This window comes from Vigna angularis, chromosome 10 (assembly GCF_016808095.1).
Source record: "Vigna angularis cultivar LongXiaoDou No.4 chromosome 10, ASM1680809v1, whole genome shotgun sequence".
NCBI lineage: Eukaryota > Viridiplantae > Streptophyta > Magnoliopsida > Fabales > Fabaceae > Vigna > Vigna angularis.
This window is the reverse complement of record NC_068979.1, coordinates 7,340,021-7,361,298: the sequence shown is the minus strand read 5'-3', so window position 1 is coordinate 7,361,298 and position 21,278 is coordinate 7,340,021. Positions and strand designations below refer to the sequence as shown.

Sequence of the window (21,278 nt, the reverse complement as noted above, 5' to 3'; positions counted from 1 at the left end):
TGAGTATAAAAGTAATGTTTTTTTTCAATATTTTGAAGAAAAAATTAACCTTGTAATATATATAGAAGTTGTGGGTTTAAAACTTTCTACTAACACAATATTGATAACTGACCTTTATCGATAAAAGAAATTGATGTTAGATATTGGATCCGTGAAAAATAAAGTTTAAAATATTATTCATGACAGAATTCAATAATAGAAACTATTAATTAAAATGTGAACAGTTAAGTATTGACTGTTTGGTCGATCAAACATTCCTAATTTTTATTTTTTTTATTTACTATCTTTTTTATACCATCAATTGTCGTGAGACCGAACTCTTAGAGAAATCAATGATGTAAATCAATATTAAAAGTCACTTATAAAAAGAAAGTAATAATCAAGTTTAATCCAGTTTACCCTGTGATTAAGTTGATATAAACAAAAATCCATTAAAAAAATTACAAATTAAAATTTAAGTAAGTTGATTGACCATACATTAATTAAACATTTATTACCATACTTTACTATTAAAACATCTTTGAAAGGTATCTGATTGATTAAGGCAAAAAAAAATCTTACAATGAAACATGAAGACATGGAGTATTTATACAACACACTTTTCTAAATAAAAAATTTCACATTTAATAGAAAGTTATAAGTTATATGATTTGTTGGCTTTTTGTTATAATGATTATACCTTATAAATACACATTTTAAAATAAATATTAAATGTTTAGGGAGAGTGGAATGAGTTACATTATTTCAATCTATTACATTTTGATATTTTGATTACTTCTTTTTCCTTTATTTATTTTTCCAACAGTCTTTTTCTAATATTTTACTTTGGATATTTAATTAATTTTTTACTACTTTCTTACACTTTATTTGTTGGTATATTTTATCTTTAATTTCCTGCACATATATTTGCAAAATTTCCTTTGCATATCATTTTTGTTGATAAATTATGTAAAGAGTGATGCTTTATTTTTTAATATATAAAATTTTGTATAAAATTAATTGCATTGGTACAAAATTATAGAACTATAAGATTATAAGATTATAATTTATAAAATTTTAAAATAATAAATTACATGTGGAGACAACTCAGCTAACAATGTGACAGGACAAAATAATAATACCATTAGCCACTTAAAATTTACCTAACTGAGTTAAAAGAAAAAGTTATGAAGAGATATTCAATTGAAAATTTTAAATTTATTGAATACGCATACAAATTTATTAAACACTAAGTTACTACATTTATCATGGACTTATTGAAAAGAACGTAAACAATAATATTTTTTGGGGTTAGGAATTAAAAGTATGGTTTCTTTAATAATTTTTTCCCCCAAATGTTCTCTTTATATTTTTCAAGTTATTATAGGTAAAATTAATAATTACAAGAATAAAAATGCGTCCCTCGAATTATTTTAAAATGTTTCATAAAAAAATCCAACAAATATATGAATTAAAAGTTATAAATTCTCAAAGAAACTAAAATCAATATTTTAAACATTTTATGAACAATTTACATAAATTTATGAAACATTTATTCCTTTTTATTAATATAATAGATATTATAAAATAAATCTCTACTTTTAATCATTTTTCATAAGTAATTAATGATAATAAATAATAACATATAATTTTATTAATATAAATATGATCACATACCTCACATACTTAACAAACTTTTGTATTATTGACTTTTGCATCATATATTTTCTTGAAATTCCATCTTTTTTTTCTTGTACAACTCTTTTTTTTTATTTGATGAGTATTCATTGCAACACTGTACTCTCTAATAAGTATAAGCTCTATCCGCGACTAATACTCTCTAATAAGTATAAGCTCTATCCGCGACTAATACCCGTGAGTATTTATGACCTGCGGATTGCGGGTATTTCAAAATTTGCTTATAAACGGATCAAGTGCGGGTAATATACTACTAATCTCGCGGATACCCGTTATTCGAAAAAATAAAAATAAAAATTTAATTTATATTTTATTTATTTAATTTTAATTTAAAATAAAATTAATTTATATTTTATTAGATAAAATTTAATTAAAATTAAATTTTAGTTTATATTTTATTTTATTTATATTAAATTTTATATTTTATTTTTAATTTTATTTTGAAAAATTATAAAATATTCTTTTTAATATTTGAAGTATCTACGAGTATTCACAAATTTGTTTTGAAACCAATACCCGCACAGGTAACGGACAGATTACTGGTGAAGTTTTCAATTTTGCGAATCAAGTTATAGATATGTATTATTCGTACCCGACCCGTTGTCATCCTTATTTTTAAAAGAATAAATTGCATGCTTTAAAAGAAATATAATTTATTTCACTGTAATTATGTAATTTATCGTTCTTCTTAGAAAACAATGTTCAAGAGAGAGTTATGTACTAGATTGAATGATTCTTCTAAAAAGACATTTTGAATTCTTAATTTATCATGGAAGTGTTGAAATATTTGATAGTATATCACTTCTTTCTTCGTTGATTTTTGTAACAAAAACCTTTCGAAAATATCAATACTTTTACAATATGATTTAACTTATCTCTCTTTTATTCTGTTATCTTCTTAGACATTATTGATTATGTAAAAGTTATTCTCTTGTTCAAAATAAAATAAAATTGTGGAGCGTGATTAATTTTAGTTAAATTGAGCGGTTGGGGAATCTTTTTTATGATTTTTCCCCCTAGTTGACGCCTTGCATTGACTTTCCCAAGTTGAGCACTGGCAATTTCAGCCTCCAAAATATGCTTATTCTCTGGCAATTTCTGGTTTGAAGATAAGCATATTCCACGCGTGATTAGTGGAAAACTTACATCACAGTTTGTGCTTTAGCAAAAACTTTGGGTCAAACACTGCAACTCGTTGAATGTAGAACTAGCAGAAACTTTAAGATAGGTTTAATAAAGTAAAGGATCTCACGAAAGATAATCAATCTAATAAATAGTAGGAAAATGGTAAATTACAAGTGTTACGAATTCACTGCATAACACAATTAATTATTATGACAATGTAACAGAACACTTTTAACATTGTCTCACTTTTAGGAAGTGTGCAAAAACATCAACTTTTGCACATGAACTTATGATTATGAAGTGAGAGAGTGAGGAAGAACTTTATATGGGTTGAGTATGTGATTGGGGTCCATCAAATTCTTGATCGAAGCCATCAGTTGCACCTGTTCAGTTTGATGCTATTTCAGACATTCATTCATTTCACAACTTTACATTATGAAATAGAAAATGCAACTTGAGTCAATAGTAAATTAATAACATAATATACATACAGTTTCACGTGATTTGCTGTAGTAAATCTTGTTGGCTTTCATTAGTCCTATACCATGCTCAGCGCTAATACTCCCTCGGTGCTTAGATGTCCACTCATATACAAAAGGTTCAATTTGTGACAAAATCTGCAAATTTTATCACTGATAATGTCATCGAAAGAAAACTTTCAAAACCAAACGGTTACATGCTATGCTAGAGCTACCTTGTCATCATAATGAGGAGTAGAAACGTTCAAATGCAAATTACTATCTCCAAGGTGACCATATCCAACTACATTAGCTGTGCTACCTACAATTCAAAAATAAAATACAATGTCATTCCTGCATGCACGGTTGTGATGAAAGATATAACTCATCTTCCATAAAAGCCATAGACTTTTTTCTATGACAACTAAAGGAATCAAGCATATATTTTCTACATTATGTCTGCTAATTTCCCTCTGAACTATGCCACAAACTTAGAAAACAAAAATATGACTACATGGCAACGTTAGTCTGTTCCTTACCTAGTCTAGAGCGCATTTCTTCGACAAGACTGTACATGTGTTCAAGAGGTATTGATAAATCATACTTGTAAACAGCTCCTGCTCTCATCAAAGCCTCTGGTATACCCTGAAATCAGTAGATAAAATCTAATAGAACCAAACTCAGCAATAGTGTTTTTATAAAACGATTAAAAATTCATATAAAATTAAAATTTAAAATTACTTATGACAGATTCTTGCTGAAAATAAACAGAAGAATAACACTTTTGGGGGTTGAAGGACATCCTCTTCAAATTCCTTACAAAAATAAGAAGATGAGTCTAGAATCTACGGCGTGGCAGTTATGTTTCTTCCACTCAATATGTTTAAACATTTATGTATTTTGTAATCAAGAGTATACACTTAAAAAGCACCCACAAGTGTCAAATGACAACAGCTGAAATCAGAACAAATATGGTCAACTTGGCCCATAAAATGAAAAATAAGAATATTAGCACTATCAATTTAGCAGGAAAGTCATTCCAAGAGTAAATGTACGAAATGATGTAGAAAATTTGTAGTGAAACGAAACCTTGTCTAAATGAAACCGCTTGTAGAGCATTAATAGCCAAACATATGGATAGTAAAAGCGAGTAGATAGTCTCATATGGCATTGGTGTAAACATTCCAAATGCGATGTGTATAGCTGACCTAACTTGGTCAGGCTTTTTCATTTTCAAAAATGAAGTGTGAATTCAAGAAAGGTAAAAATACTGACTGCAAAAATTAGAAAACCAGCCAAGAAAACAGAAAAGTAGAACATGGCAGGGATATATGCTTAATTTTGAAAAGAGCTAAAGCATATTTTCAAAAAAATGTCAACCTCACGTAGAAGCCAGAATGATGATGCTTGATTTATGTCTTGTGCAAGAACACCATCTGATATCAATTCATTCTCCATGGAGCCGAGTAGAAATGCTTCAAGCTTTTGTCTACAGGTGTCCAAATAAAGTCACATCATATGTGAAGGTATTTAATTGCATGCTCATATTGATAACTTGAAAAAATAACTAGAAAAAAAATGGAAAATAAGTTAAGGAACGTTTTCAGGCAAATTTTAAAGTTCATACTTCATAGCATACAAAATTTCATTTGGATGAATTCAGGAGGCTGTAAGTGAAATTATGGAGGATTAAACATTTCAAATAACTGTCCTCTAATCACTTAATCATTAGACTCTGGCAACTCATTCTTCCACAACCTCCTAAGAAAGTAGAAGTAGCTTTTAATGCAAGTAGAAGCCGGAGAAGAGAAGGAACAAAATCTACAATTATACAAATCCAATAATGTAACAAATTACACTAATCTTTGTTGAAGGCTGCTAAAATACAATTTAAATGGAAGTACATGACTGATCAAAAGTCAGAACAGCAGAAAAACAATGTAATTTACTCTGCTAAATGAATAATTGCCTCATGTTAAAATGCAGGGATTTATATTCACGCACACAAAAAAAAATGCATAGACTTTTTACTTGTCAGAGGATTCATCACTGCCTGTTGTCTCAATCAGAACATAAAAGTTATGCAATGACGTAGGTATCGGATTTCGTGCACCTTCCAGGTGATTCAACACCTGTCAGAAAACCAATCAAATCAGGATGACCATGGACAAACCAAGGGGAAAGAAAATAAAGTCACAAAGTTCTGATTATTTTCTCAGTTGTAAGACCTGGGATTTTATAGCAGTAATTTGTCTAGATCTAAAACAAATAAATCAATCTGAACTACTAGTGTTGTTATGACTGGAGAAAATTGTAAATATTACAATGATCAGATACTACAAACTAGTTCATGTAACGTTCATGATGAATTCCATTATAACACAAGGAAATATTTGGAGGCCAGTTTTTGAAACCACAGATCAAAGTCAATGCTCAAGTTCCAAAGCATTTTATGCCTATATCATAGTATTGGCCAGAACTTCCTAATATGTTTTTTCATTGTGTTTATCGAAGTCTGGTTTATGAAGTCTCTTTTACGTCTACCTTCCGTTGACTACAAATATTTTGCATGTATGTGACATTATGCAAGTGGCAAAAGGGAAACACATGCATGACTTCCTACATAATGAGTATGGGGACTTTAACTATTTGAGATGTTAAAGCTAATCAAAATAGCATGAGAAACTAAAAATCCAATCAAAATGCAATTTCATCAAGACCCACTACCAATTTTTTCTATAGTCTCTATCTTCCGTATCTACCTACTAAGTATTAAAATCACTACAAGACATGCAAATTTGAATTTTTTGTAATTTGTGTACTTTATGTTATAGTTATTGTTCTGTTTTTTACTCCTGTACCAAACATCTCATTCTCACCTCACCAGAGTTGCGACTCTTTTTTTCAGTATCTCACAAATTCAGAATACACAAAAAAGACACAGCTACATGCTTATGCACTGTAGCCTCAACAATTTCCAAGACACAGAATTACTAAAGTATCATTTGCACTCTTGTACATGGGTAGCTGGTAATATCAAGCATAAAGTTAACACTAAACATAAAGTTATATCAAATTTTAGCATATGAGCATGCACCAGGACAACTTTAAGGCATTTATAACTAGCAACCATCACACAGATTAATTTCATTATAGTATCACTTGATATTACCAAATTCATAGACTGGCTATCCAGAAATTCAAATGCAGATAAAATCTCCCCAAGTTTCCTTTTTGCTTCCTGTAGCAATTTCTGAAGCAGAGAAACAAAAGCAATCTGATAAGATGGATGCATGTTTCATTCGGAAAACAAAAGGGAAAAAAGTATTGGTGCAATACAAAAGCTTATACATGAAGAGTATGATACATATGCTTATACAAGAATTTCACCTAATTGGTAACAGAAGGTTCCTATATAATTTATTATCTGTCATTAGAGACCTAGTTTAAACATGCTTATAAAGAAGTGTTAGTGGTAAGGAAATGATAAAAAAAATAAAATTAATTTGGAAGACATGGCATGTTTAGTCTAATAAAAGGTTTTCTTTTTCTATTTCATGCTTTTGAAAAAAAAAAGGTTATGTTGCCCACACAAATCCTAGAAAACAAAAAAAAAATAGAAAAAAGGCCTTTTCACAATTATTTGTGAATATAAATGAAATGGAAAATTAAAACATTTTCTCAAACCAAAAAGGCACGAAGGACCCTTCATCAATTAAAAAGGAGAAGAAAAAGAAAACATATAATTCTTCCCAATCAGTCAATACAGTATTGTCCAAATAATATCAATGGCAATCAATTAAGGTAATCCACAGAAGTCAGTAAAGCAATCAATGCAGCAACAGTGAAACTAAACATATTTAAGAATAGGAGTATTGGTCATGCCTGGCAGCTGTTATAATCTTTGCAACCAAGAAAAGCCACATTTACTGCAGATAACTTCGGTGGGGTAAGTATTGAAACTTTAGTAACAATTCCCAAGGAACCTTCACTTCCTACATCATCCGTAATTTAATTTACAATCAGATATTTTACTTGTTTCGAGATTCAAAGTGTTGTTCACCCCATACCTATAAATAGATGTTTCAAATCATATCCAGTATTATCTTTGCGCAATGTCTTAAGCATGTCAAGCACGGTACCATTTGCTAGAACAGCTTCAACACCTGTAGGGCAATCAAAAGCTTGCTTCAGAATGAATAGAGTACTAGCGAAAGAAAAAATGGATTGAGATGCCCCTAACTTCACAATATATTGAGAAATTCTGGTGCTTTGATACTTCAAAATGAAAATTGTTCCACTTTTCAACTGTATTCCATTCTATAAATGACTAAATCAATACAAAATCTAGCACTTATGCACTAACTTTAGAAGTATTCAGCTAATATAGAAAAGGCAACACATTAGTTATTTTCTTACCAAGTATATTTCCATGAAGGGATCCATAGCGGACAAGACGCAAACCACCAGCATTAGTTGAGACATTTCCACCGATCTGGCAACTCCCTTTTGCACCTAAGTCTAGTGGCATAATAAATCTGAATGAAAATTGTAGACAGTTTAAATACAGAGAGCCTACATTAAAAATGTGAGTTTTAGAACTTATATGCGTATGGAAAGGGCCACTGATAATATAAAATGTTCAAGACATTAGTCATAACACCGCACTTGCACTACATAGAACTTCAAGAAAAGAACAAACCAAAGAGCAAACCTTTTCTAACATCAATATAATTTTGTTAAGTGCGGAACCCAATCAGCCTGTTTCAGAATTACTCATACAAAATATGGAAGAAAAGAAGACCATTGTTAATTTTCTTCTAGAAATAGCAAGTATATAAGATTACCCAAATTTAAAGTAAAAAGCATAAAATTACAGTTAGATGAAATCGATCCAAATTACAATAACTTAATAAAATTAAAAGGATTACCCTTCATTGTCCAGGAATGAGATTATATTTTCCAATATGCACCCAGCTTCACATACCAATATTCCACTAACCTAAAGAAGACAATGGCAAAAACTTCAGAATTAAGTATACAAACCTGTCTTTTTAATGTTTGACATTGACTTGAATTCTCGGAAGATAATTAATAAAATTCTGATACAAATGGTTGTTGCAAGGTAACTAGCACAGTTATATGTTGTTTCCTCTTAAGAGGAGAAATTGCTGCATTGAAATGTGCTGCATATGGGCATTGTTAATACTCACGTGGTTTTGCTTTTATGCAGAAACAACTTTTTTAATGGTTACAAGCCAATTCAATCCAATATCCGAACACATTTATATTTTTACAAAAACAAAAGACTGTAGGAAAGGGAGAGGCACTGAATTGTTGATATGTTTTAAGATAGATGGATTCTAGTTTTTAAATGACGCATATGCTGTACAGTGCTCAACAAAAATAAAGTTCTCAAAACAAGCAAGGCAAGAAGATATACACACAGAGGAAAGAGGTAGTTTATAAGTCATAACAAATATGCCTTTCAAGCAGTAGATGGTCTACCTTGTCGAAAGATATGATCTTATTCATAGAACTAAGACTGATAATGACCTGCAAAATCAGATTATAAGAAAGTTGTCAGTACTCACATAATAACGAGTTTGTTTTCTAGTACATCCAAGGTTGACCCCTTGTCAAACAAGAGAATGAATCGAGGAGTATACTTCATCAAAGACGGGCACACTTCCTCCGACAAGACCAGTGTTTCCACCTTGGGGAACAACAGCCAAGCATCTGGAATTACAATATTTAAGAATCTGAGCAACCTGCAAAACGAAAGACTCCAAAAAAAGAAGTAAACAAACCAAACTCCAAATGCTACTGCACCAAGTTCCTAAAGGGTAATTGTTCATTCTATACAATAGAGACAAAATAAATAAATAAAAGAACCTCGTCAGTGGTCCTAGGCTGTAGGAGGAGCTTACTGGAGCCTTTGTATTTATGCATCCAATCAGTGTTTGAAGTGACAAGCCTGTCCTCATCCTGAACAACATTTTTACTACCCAATATACCCTCGAAGTATCTAACATCATCATCGTTAAACTTTGAGAATCTGGGGTTCCTTTGAACCAACCCCGCCAACGAACCATAGCATTTGCGCTGAATTCCAACACCCCATTGTTTGGTTTCAACGAAATTTCTTACAGGGTTGAAAAAGGACAAAAGTTGCCGATCCCCGTGAACGATATTGCGCTGTAAAAGCCTGTTTTTTTCATCAAAGCCCGAGATAAAGCGAGAAGACAACCCTGCCGAAGGGAGAAGAGGTGGGTTCCTTGAGCGGTGGGGGAAGCAGCGTAAGAGGAACTGAAGTGTGGCTCTGTTATTGTGCTTAGCCATTGTTTGGGGTTTGGTGGCTTGCAACGAACAACTGCACTTGAAAGGGACAAAACCAAGTTCGTTACGTTAGCTGCTATGAAACTGGAGTGAAAAAGATGACACCGACACCGTGATGATGGTGATGATGGGAAGTGAGGGTTGTGATAATGTTAAAGAAATATTTTTTTATTGTAAATATTTTTTATTTTTATAAATAGTTTTATATTAAAAATATTTAAGTTTTTTAAATATTAAACTAAAAATATCGATAATATTACAAAAACGATAATTTAAAAAATAAAATTAATAAAATAATTATTTTAATTTAAAAAATAAATTTGAAAAAAATATAAACATAAAAAACAAGGGTTAAATATGTTTTTAGTTCTCATCCTCCAGGAAATCTTAATTATTTTTCGTCCTCCAAAACTAACGGCGTTAAAAAGAAGCAGAACTGGCTAACAGTGAAGTATCACATCATTTTTTTTCTGACACTGAGTTAATTTGTCCCCTACCGTTGGGTCACCATCATCATTCAGTCACCACTACGGCCACCATCATCATTCTGTCGTCATAACTGTTCGACCATTTCCAATATCATTCGGTCACCATCACCATTCAGTCATCATAACCGTTCGACCATTAACAATACCAATCCAGATTGAAATGGTTGGATTCTACCAATCCAGATTAAGTTGCCGCATAAATAGATAAATAGGTATATAAATGAAAATGTAAATAATAGATAATCAAATAAAAGAGAAATGTAAAAAATAGATAAATAAAAGAATAATATTAGCAAAGTCAGCTATAACATAGAGTTTATCACGATCTCTTCTATTAAATTAATAATATATATATATATGTATAAACTTAATTAAAATATAATATTTAATAAAAAAATCTCATTATCATTTAGTTATAAATTAATAAATAATTTTTTTATTATTTGTTGTAGTAACTAATTTTTAAATGTTTGTCAAATGATATTTAATTAGTTAACTAAATATACTCTTAGACTACATGAAAGTAAATTCATATAAAAAAATTATCACTTTAAATGTTAAATTTATACAATTATTTCTAACTATTGTTTGCATGTTGCAAAACTTAGGGAAGACATTATAAGTTGATTTTGTTTTGGCTGTCTCACATGTTTTCGTTAGTTTTACTTATAAATCAAGCATAACAATAACAATAAGTTGATTTTATGTTCCTTGTATCACATGTCTTCTAATCTAGCTCAAGTTTATTGATTTTCTTTAAGGATCTTATCCTTTAAAAAACTTATACTCTCAAGACATCAACTATGTAAATTACGAGTTTGATTAGAATATCCTATTCGTATTGACAGGGTGGAAAACAATGTAATGTTATATATTAATAAAAATATAGAACATTAAAAGTAGTAAATTACAATGTCTTTTTTAATAAATATATTTAATTGGTTTTTTCTCTCTTTAAAATAAATTCCTTATAAAAATATATTTCAGAAAACCACTTTTTCAAACATGTTGATATCAACCTCTCTATTTGCCTTAAAGCACGCATTTTTTATATATGTTGAGTACAAGATCAAGTTAGTTTGAATTAAACGATAATATTAAATAATTAATTTTGAATAAAATAGGTCATTACATATATAAATAATATATTTTATGAACATTTGATTTAACACAATTTATTTTAATATTTATAAATTTGTAGTTATATTTTAAATTTAATTTTTGGTACCATGTTTTTTTTAAAATATAAAAATAAAATATATAAAATCATAGTACATTACAACAATCATCATTATAATGACACATGTAAATTTTTTGATTAAAAACTCATTATATTTATTTTATTTATTCGAAACAAAAAATATTTTTAAAAAATGGCTTAATATAATATTTGAATTATACTTGGTGATCGAATTCGGTATAATTAAGTCTAATTAAGCGTTTTCTTTCTACACCCCATAATTGCTAACTGCACCTCTAAAGTTCTATAATGTTCCCGATTGTTGTTCCGGAAAATACGTTTTTGAACTGAAAAGAAATACGAAGTCACCTGTTTTTGGGTAAGAACAGTGCAGTGGTAGGAAGTGGCGATTCAGTGGTGGGTGGCGGCGGCGATTCGCGACTCGGTGGCAATTCAGCGGAAGCAATGGTGGAGAGCAGCTCCCTCATGCAAACGCACAAAACCAATAGTTAGACTAAAATTATAGTTAAGGGTATTTTGATCTTTTCGATATTTATTGTGGGGGTGCAGTAGCAATTATAGGTGTGGGAAGCAAAACTCGTCTAAATAACAAATACAATATATTATATTTCATTTTATATTGTCTTCATATCCTTCAAAGAAAATGTATTTTTTTCCTAAACTGGTCATAATTAATTATCATTTTCCAGTAAGAAATACTTTCTCCGTCCAAAATTATTCAAGCTTTACGTTTTTCCAGAAGGGCAATAACATTAAATATATTATTACTTTTAAATAATTTTACTGAAATATTTTTATCCTCCGTAATTGCATTACTTGTATTTAGATATGGCATAGATTATTTGGGAGAGAAACAGAGAGCAATTAATTTATAGATAAATAAGAAATTAAAAGTTAAATCTTCACGGAAAAATGACAAGATCAGTGAATCAGAATTTTTTTAAATCTAAAATTGCATATGAAACCAGAGAAGTAACATCTTTCTCTTTTTTTATTAATATAAGAGAATATGAGTAGTTGTAAACTATATAATCATTATTCTATTTTTAAATATAGTTTAATTTGGCCAGGAATAATGAAGGGGAAAATGATTAATTATAAATATATTGGCAAGACAATGTTAAACACGTTTTAACATAATCTAATATCACATTATAGGGTGATTTCATGGTTTTCGATGATAGGGCGAAAAATGAAAATGAAAATGAAAATGAAAATGGTTTTGTGACCGCAAGGACCCTATCCGACCCAATAACAGGGCGAATTCAACACAGAACCCAACTGAGAGTGAAAGAGAGACATGGCTTCTTCACTGTCCTCCGTCATCAACCAACCTCACATAGCTCAGCGCTTCAAACTTCATCGCCCATCTTCTTTTGCCACTTTCACAATCTTCCACCATAAACGCAAACACAAACACCAGTACAATGTTTTTTCTCCACACCCATATACCTCATCGCCACGCTCTCGCCCTCTCAATCTCATCATCGCTTCCAGAACCTTCTCTCATTCCACCACTCTCCGCCACCATTTCATCCCTCAAGCCACGCTCACTGCTTCCGAAGCTCAACCCCGGTGAGTTTTTTGTTGCGATTGCAAACAGCGCCACCACTTTATTTTTTTTATTATTACAGGAATTTTATTTTATTTTGTTTGGTGGGTATTTCGGATTCACTTCAGTTTCGATGAATTGAATGAAAAGACGATTTTTTTTTCATTTTTAATATTATTAGTCGTCACTTGGGGAAGAATGACATGAGAATGTTCATGGGAAAGACGTAATTTTTGTCCCTGTATCGTCTTTGCAGAATTGCAAATTTTAGATTGGATGGATTGGGGTTTAGGGATGAAATATATTTACTCGTTATTTGTTTTTTTGTGTGGGTAGCCTTGTGCCAGATGCTGAAGTTCCTCCAACTGGTCGAATATATCATGAGACTTATGGATGTCAAATGAACGTTAATGATATGGAGATCGTTCTTTCTATAATGAAAAAAGCCGGTTACAGTGAAATTGTGAGTGTTCCCGAGAGTGCAGAAATAATATTCATCAATACCTGTGCCATTAGAGAAAACGCAGAACAGAAAGTATGGCAGAGGCTTAATTACTTTTGGTTTCTTAAGAGGCATTGGAAGAGCAATGTTGCCACTGGAAGAGCAGAGTCTCTGCGCCCTCCCAAAGTAGTGGTTTTGGGATGTATGGCTGAGAGGTTAAAGGAGAAGATACTTGATTCAGATAAAATGGTTGATGTGGTATGCGGGCCTGATGCTTATAGGGATTTGCCGCGCTTACTTGAGGAGGTTGACTATGGTCAGAAAGGGATCAATACTCTCCTTTCACTTGAGGAGACTTATGCTGATATTAATCCTGTTAGAATCTCCAAGAACTCGGTTACTGCATTTGTCTCAGTGATGAGAGGTTGCAATAATATGTGCTCGTTTTGTATTGTTCCTTTCACCAGAGGCAGAGAGAGATCACGTCCGGTGGAGTCCATTGTGAGAGAGGTAGCGGAACTTTGGAAAGAGGGTGTTAAGGAGGTAACGCTTCTTGGCCAAAATGTGAACAGCTACAACGATGCATCTGGGAGTGAGATAGAGGTTGAATCGGGGTCGAATTGGCAACTTAGTGAAGGGTTTTCTAGTATGGCTAAGGTAAAAAAAATGGGCTTAAGATTTTCTGATCTACTGGATCGATTGTCCTCAGAATTTCCTGAGATGCGATTCAGATTCACTTCTCCACACCCTAAGGATTTTCCAGATGAGTTGCTTTATCTAATGCGAGACAGACATAATATATGCAAACTGATACATTTACCTGCACAAACTGGAAGTAGCAAAGTGCTGGAGAGAATGAGAAGAGGATATACCCGAGAGGCTTACTTGGAACTTGTGCAAAAGATCCGGAGTATTATTCCAGATGTGGCTTTGAGCAGTGATTTCATTTGTGGTAATATGTTTTTTTTAATTAATTTTCCCTGCCTTTTATTTTTTTACTTTCTTTTGTTATTCCTTAATTTGACCATTTACAATTGGAGAACCTTAATTTCAGCAGACGAGTGCTGGAGTTTCTCATTTATAGCTCCTTTCATTTTATAATCTTGTTGTATTTGATGATCTTTTATTCTTAGGAAATCTAGTTTATTTTCTCAAGCAATTCAGCTTCAGAATACACAATTTACTTGAATTTTTATAAACCCATCTGGTGTTCATCTTCTGGAGTTGTATAATTTGCATCTCTCAAATAATTGAGCATTCCTTCAATAATTTGTTCTCAACAAAATGAAAGGAGCTAATAAAATCTTTATTTGCAAACTTTTGCCAATTTATTTTTGTTTCTGAGGAGTGGCATTTGTGTTCAATTTACCCATTTTAAAATTTTTTCCTACAGTGTATTGGGAACTTGCACTATTTGCCACAATATTCTGTCAAATTGGGGAGTAGCTTTGTTTGTGTTTGAATACACAATTTACTCATTGTTTTCATAAGCCCATCTAGTGTACATCTGCTAGAGGTGTATTAAAAAGTAATGTTATTTTATTATTATTGTTTCTCTTGTATGTACCCAGCTTTAGGGTAGGGTAGGGTTTAAGGTAAGTGTTTTACCTTATTTTGTAACTCCTATATCTACATCAATAAAAAACAACAATGTAGGTTAAACACACTACTTTCCCTCCATCTTATTGATTCAAGTTGGTGTCAGAGTGGGTACAATTTTGCTCTGTCTTGTCCTTCATTGTCGTTGGTAATGTTTGCCATTGTCACAGGCATCATCATTGACATCACCATTGCTCTCTGTCACCATCATCGCCATTTTCATTCCAGTGGAAGAAGTTAGGGTTAGGTTCTCCTCGAGGAGCACAACTCATTATCCATATTTATGTTTTCAATGAAATTAAGAACCAATTTTGAAAGATAATTAAAATTCTTAAAAGTGACAAAGCTAAGGAATATTCTCTGTCATGTATCATTCATTCTTATCTTCTAAGGGAATTTTACATCAGTCCACAACAAAACAGTACAACATAGATGAACAATAGACATCTTATTGAAAATGCATGCTTTCTAATGTTGGATACAACATTCCTACATAGGGGAGATGTAGTCCTCATTGTTTGTTTCTTAATCAATAGGATGAATTCTTCCTATCTTGAAAATAAAGTTCCTCAATCTATAATTTTCCGAATGACCATCTATATCTTGTCTCTTCATACATGTGTATTTGGATGTACTTATTTTTTTCATAATGTCTCTTTGGGTCTTGAAAAGATTATTGCAAAAGCTATAGAGTATGTCTTTTTAGGATGTTCTTGCCTTCAAAAAAGGTATAAACGTTACTCTCCCTTTACCAAAAGGTATTATATGTTTGCTGCAATTACCTTTTTTGAGGACTCACCTTTTTCCTTGTTCCCCATGGAACATTTTTCATCTGTTCAATAAGTCCTTCCTTTACCATCATGTGATTCGGTCATTATTTTTGTTCCTCTCAAACTCAAACTTAGGGTGTCAAATAACATTGTTCCACCACCTCTTCTCACCTACTAGCGTAAATAACTTGTTCATCCTCGCTTCAATATTCTCGTGATTTAATTCCTCCACCACTATGTTCCCATTCCATGGATCCTTCACCCTATCGTCTTCTCTTGACTGTAATCATGTTTGACCTATTTCTCTTAGAAAAGGTATTCAATCTACTTATAATTCATATCTTATTTGTAACTTTTGAAGTTATTTTTGTTTGTCTCCTTGTCTGCCATTACTCTTTCTAACAATGTTCATAAGATTCTTGATCACCTTGGATGGTGACAAACAATGATTGGCAAAAGGCATGCACTTGAACACATTGGCACTTGTGAGTTTGTCCCCCTTCTTGGTAAGAAGCCTATAGGTTGTAGATGAGGTTAAGATTCATCCTACTTGAACTCCAGTGTTTTATTGTAGTACTCCTCTTGTGTGTGTTTATCTTATGGTATATGTTAATAATATTGTTATTATAGGAAATTATATCACTAGAATTGCTTAATTAAAAAAGCATTTATTCAACCATTTTCTAACCAAAGATTTAGGCTATCTAATATATTTTCTTGGTGTTAAAGTAGCGTAATCAAAAGAAGGTGTTATTGTTTCACAAAGAAAATATGCTTTTGATATTGTGGAAGAGATAGGCATGATAAATTACAAGCTCATTGATAGTCATACAGGCTCAAATCAAAAGTTAATGAGAGACCAAGGTGAAATTTTCTCAAACCTAGAGAGATATGGGAGGTTGGTGGGAAAACTAATTTATCTCATTGTAACAAGACCTAATCTGATAGAGTATGGATAGTTTATGTAAGGAAGAGAAAAGGGAATAAAGAGGGGGAGAGGTGTTAGGTAGTTATAACTGTATTGTTAATTCGGGCGGGAAATAAAGCTCCTATATAAGAGCTGATGTATCTGAGTGATACTTTACGTTTTAATTGATATACTGTATAGACAGGATCACGTTTATCCTGTGGAGAGAGAATTTGGCTCTCTTGGAGGTTGTTTTGGCTGTGCATTGCTATACTGAATAGAAAATATACAGTTTATACTTCTTTTCTGGTGTTTATACTTCTTTCCGTGTGTGTTAGTGCATTGTAGATAGGTTTCCAATCTAGGAACCTATCATAATCTTTCTTATCCAATGGGAGTTGTGAGTCAATTCATGCAAAACCCCTCCCTAGAATGTTGTGATTTACATTCTTAGTAATGTAAAAGGGACCCCAAGGCAAGGATTATTGTACGAGAAGAAGGGAAACATTTAAGTCTTAGGGTATAGTGATGCAGATTGGTCTAACCTACGCATTTATGGAGATCTACCACAAGATATTATTTATTCCTTGCAGAGAATCTTGTATCTCGTGTCTTGGAAAAGTAAGAATCAAAGTGTTGTTGCCAAATCTAGTGTAGAAGTTGAATATAGATATATGGCCGTAGTTACATGTGAACTGGTGTGGATTAAATAACTTTTTTAGGAGTTGAAATTTTTGAGAAGATGAGCTGTGAAGTTGTAGTGTGACAATCAAGCAGATCTTATATAGCTCCCAGTCTAGTGTTTCATGGGAGAACTAAATGTATAAAGATTGAATTGGAGAGAAGTTGTTGTCTTAGGATATTATTACTAAACTTGTCAATTCTAATTAACAACTTGTAGACACTCTAACTGAATCTCTAAGGAGACTTAGGATTCAGTTTATATGTTACAATGTGCATATGACCTATATGTTCCAATTATATGTTTCAATTCGAGGGAGAGTGTTAAAATGTAATGTTATTTTATTATTATTTCTTTTGTATGTACTCAATTTTGGGGTTAGGGTTTGAGATAAATGCCTTTGCATATTTTATAACTATTATATATACATTAATAAAAAGCACAACAGTGTAGGTTGTATACAGTGCTTTTCCTCAATCTTATTTATTCAAGTAGGTGTAACTAATTATTGAACACTTATTCAATAATTTTTCTCAACAAAATAAATGGGACAATTAAAATCTTTATTTGCAAACATCGTGACCAAATTCTGTGCTATTGAGTAGTGTCATACCACCAGTACATGATATATGTTTCTTTTTGGAATTGTTGATGGTGTTTCACATGGTTGTTTATCCTATGAAATTGTTAAAAGAATACTGCAGAAAATTATTGAAAGGAATTTATGGTTTATTCTTGAGAACTTGGTTTTACAATTGTGCCTACGCTGTTGTGTGATCCATGTAGCCGACCTTACTCTATAAAATAAGGCTGATGTTGCTGTTGTATTACTCATGCTATATGAACGATGCACTCATGGATCGTTTAATTATGTAGTTGTAGTTCTCAAAACCTAGTTATTATCCTGTACTTTTTTCTTTACCACTTATATTTAACTGCATAAGAAACTAGCCTCTGATTGTGAAATTTTTGCAATTTAAACAGGATTTTGTGGAGAAACAGAGGAGGAACACTCTGAGACGTTGACTCTGGTAAATGCTGTTAGTTATGATATGGCATTCATGTTTGCTTATAGCATGAGGGAGAAAACTCATGCCCACAGAAATTATGTTGATGATGTTCCTGAGGAAATTAAACAGAGGAGGCTGGCTGAACTAATTGAGACTTTCCGCGAGAGCACAGGGAAGTGTTTTGACTCTCAGATTGGAACCACACAGCTTGTGTTAGTGGAAGGACCCAATAAAAGAGCTCCACATACTGAGCTTATGGGCAAGAGTGACAAGGGTCATCGTGTGTTGTTTCTCAACATGCCAATCACAGATAGAGAAGACGTTAATACAAAGCGAAATCCTGTGGTTGGTGATTATGTTGAAGTCCGCATAACAAGATCTACGAGGGCATCACTCTTCGGTGAAGCACTTGCTATAACTAAACTAACCTCATTTTACGATAATCTGGATAAAGAAGCTGTTGCATGCAGCGTGTAGAACCTTCAAGCTTAAATAGCATGACAATTTTTTTATATAGTTCTTCATTAATTGCTTTTTCCCTTGTTTCATTCCTTACACAACATGGCAACACAATTCATAGAAGACACTACAAGGGACTGAATCAGCTGGATCACGATCATGTATTCTTTCTTCATCCTCTCTTCACATTAAAAGTTTCGAGTCTGCATTAAAATATACACTATGGATTATCCTACTTATCATGGCAGTTTGGCTCTGTTATGTTTTGGAGCTCCATTGGGAAAGTGATTTAAGTGAAAATTTACTGTATCTCCGTTCTTTTTTTTATAAATTCTTTAGTTAATCATTGTAGGTTAGACGAAATGTAATATGAAATTTATGTTATTTTTGTTTTGTTTTATTAATTTATTTAGCTCATAATGATAGTTTTTAAAAAGAAATATTTTTTAGAGTAATTTAGGAAGATAATATTTTATGATTGCGAAATTATGTTTAGATTATTTTATTTGTCGGTTTAATTGGTCAATATATGAATAATAATACTGTTGGCACCGACAGGGTTCATTCTGCTATCAGTAGCAGCAGCCGAGATTGAGTCCAATAATAACAGTCAAATGCAGCAAACTAACTGGTACAAAAACCGAACTTTCCGCCTCCATTCACATGCAATAAACGGTGCACTTGTTTTTAGCAACCTCAACCTTCCATGCACATTACTTTCTTTGGAGTGGGAAGAGCAGAAAAGAAAAAGACAAAAAAGAGTGAAAAATGATACTGTTTTCATTAAATTTTTTTGAAAAAGATGAGTAGAAACTTTTTTAATGAATCCTCTTATAGGATAGAATGAAAAAAGATTAAATTAATTGAGAAATATAATAAACTATCAAAATATTCTTATTTAAAATTTAATAAAATAAGTATAAATGAAAACTAAAATATAATTAATTATAAATAATTATTTTACGACATTAACAATAATTTAAAAATTATATTTTGTTTCTTTTAATAATTAATTATAAAATATACATTATTTTCTCATTTATCAATTTAAAATAAATAAAAATAATAATTTAGTTGATTGAAATTAATATTTTTTATAAATTGAGTGCTAAATATTAAGATACTTTTTTTTACGTAATATAAAAAATTAAAATATTATATTTATTATCGAAAGTGTAATATATGTATTGTTCCGTACATACAGGTTAAAATAACATGATCGAGAATCCGTATTTAGAAGACAAACCGATCAATTGTAATTAAAATTAGTTAATCTTAATCATTTAGTTAATTTAAACATGTCAGTAATTAAGTTTAAGCAAAATTAAACTGTAAATTCCTATGTAAAAAATTATAAATATAGACCTAGTTGTAAAAACTTTTTACTATATAATTATTATAACATTAATTGTCTAAGTGATTGATTTTCCATTGATTTTAAGATTAGTACTTTAGATTGAAGAACGATTTATCTAAAAAAAAAAAAAGATAACATTGAAACATGTGACTAAAAAAATTGTTTTAATTTGATAGACATCCGAAACAACAAATATTATTTATTATATTATATAAAAAAGTGTAATAATCATAATTGATTATCTGTACAAGATAATAAGTATGCTTATTTAAATATAATAGGGGTGTAATCGTGTTAAAAAGATATGATTATGTTATAAAAATCCATTAGTATTTATAATATAAACCATTGTGTTTTTTCATGTTTTTTTTTTTAATTTTGTTAATTTTTTGTGGAAAGCTAATTGTAAATTTTGTCTGGTTTTTTAATTTGAAGGTTGTATTTAATTTTTTATTTTGTTTGTACTGTTGGAAACAAAAAGAGAGTAGGTGTTGAGTTATTTGGTCAAAAGTGTTTGAAAGAAGAGAGTGGAAAGAGAGCAGTAGTTTTTTGTTTAATAATTGTGCATCAGAGAAAATGGAAGAGTGAAGACTGTAGCACTGAGGACGATGCAGACTAGACGAAAGCACCTCCACTTTTAACTCCATAATGGAAAAAAAGTGGAACAAGGAAAAGACGTTAACGACTTCGGCACCCTTTTTCATTTGCCCGCAGAACCTTTTTTCTCTCCACTGGACGCTTCCATACCTTCCACAAAAACACTGTTATTTCGTCTACACTAGACACACTTCATCGTAGTTTCTTTTCTGTGGTGCTTTGACAGGTAAAAAGAAAATAAATGAAATGCATGGCGCATTTCTCTTTTCTGCGGTGTCATAATGTGCATCTGCCACCACCAACTGATATACGATTAGACGTTTCAGTATCACTCCTTTTTACATTCTTTCAATTCCTGTTACTATTCCATCCAAACCATAATCAACTCGTTACATTTCGTTTCTGGGTTTCCACTATTTTTTATGTATATAATAATTTCTCTTTCCATAGTCATTCAACCTCTTCTTCCCAAACGTGTCGAGTAACTGTCACACTGCTTATTATTTATTATGAATCAGAATGTTTGAATTGAAAACAAGGAAAATATCTTTTAACAAATTTTTTATAATTTTTTACAATAATGTACATTAATTTGTAATCGTCTGTTTCAAATAT

At 31.3% G+C, this 21,278-nt stretch overlaps 2 protein-coding genes across 2 annotated transcripts; one reads left to right on the top strand and one right to left on the bottom strand.

The window, feature by feature from the left end:
- Positions 1-2,925: 2,925 nt before the first annotated feature.
- On the bottom strand, positions 2,926-9,740 carry LOC108334624 (D-2-hydroxyglutarate dehydrogenase, mitochondrial). The gene is made up of 14 exons (XM_017570508.2): positions 9,156-9,740; positions 8,930-9,031; positions 8,769-8,816; positions 8,192-8,262; positions 7,680-7,798; positions 7,331-7,426; positions 7,146-7,255; positions 6,433-6,513; positions 5,292-5,392; positions 4,641-4,749; positions 3,800-3,905; positions 3,497-3,582; positions 3,294-3,419; positions 2,926-3,185 (listed from the first exon to the last, which is right to left on the bottom strand). Exons 1-14 carry the CDS (start codon positions 9,600-9,602, stop codon positions 3,096-3,098), a joined length of 1,692 nt encoding a protein of 563 aa, XP_017425997.1. The 5' UTR covers positions 9,603-9,740; the 3' UTR covers positions 2,926-3,095.
- A 2,745-nt stretch (positions 9,741-12,485) lies between these two features.
- On the top strand, positions 12,486-19,009 carry LOC108334811 (CDK5RAP1-like protein). Its single transcript, XM_017570745.2, has 3 exons — positions 12,486-12,863; positions 13,177-14,234; positions 18,225-19,009. The coding sequence occupies exons 1-3, from the start codon at positions 12,589-12,591 to the stop codon at positions 18,725-18,727; spliced, it is 1,836 nt and encodes a 611-aa protein (XP_017426234.2). The 5' UTR covers positions 12,486-12,588; the 3' UTR covers positions 18,728-19,009.
- Positions 19,010-21,278: the final 2,269 nt, after the last annotated feature.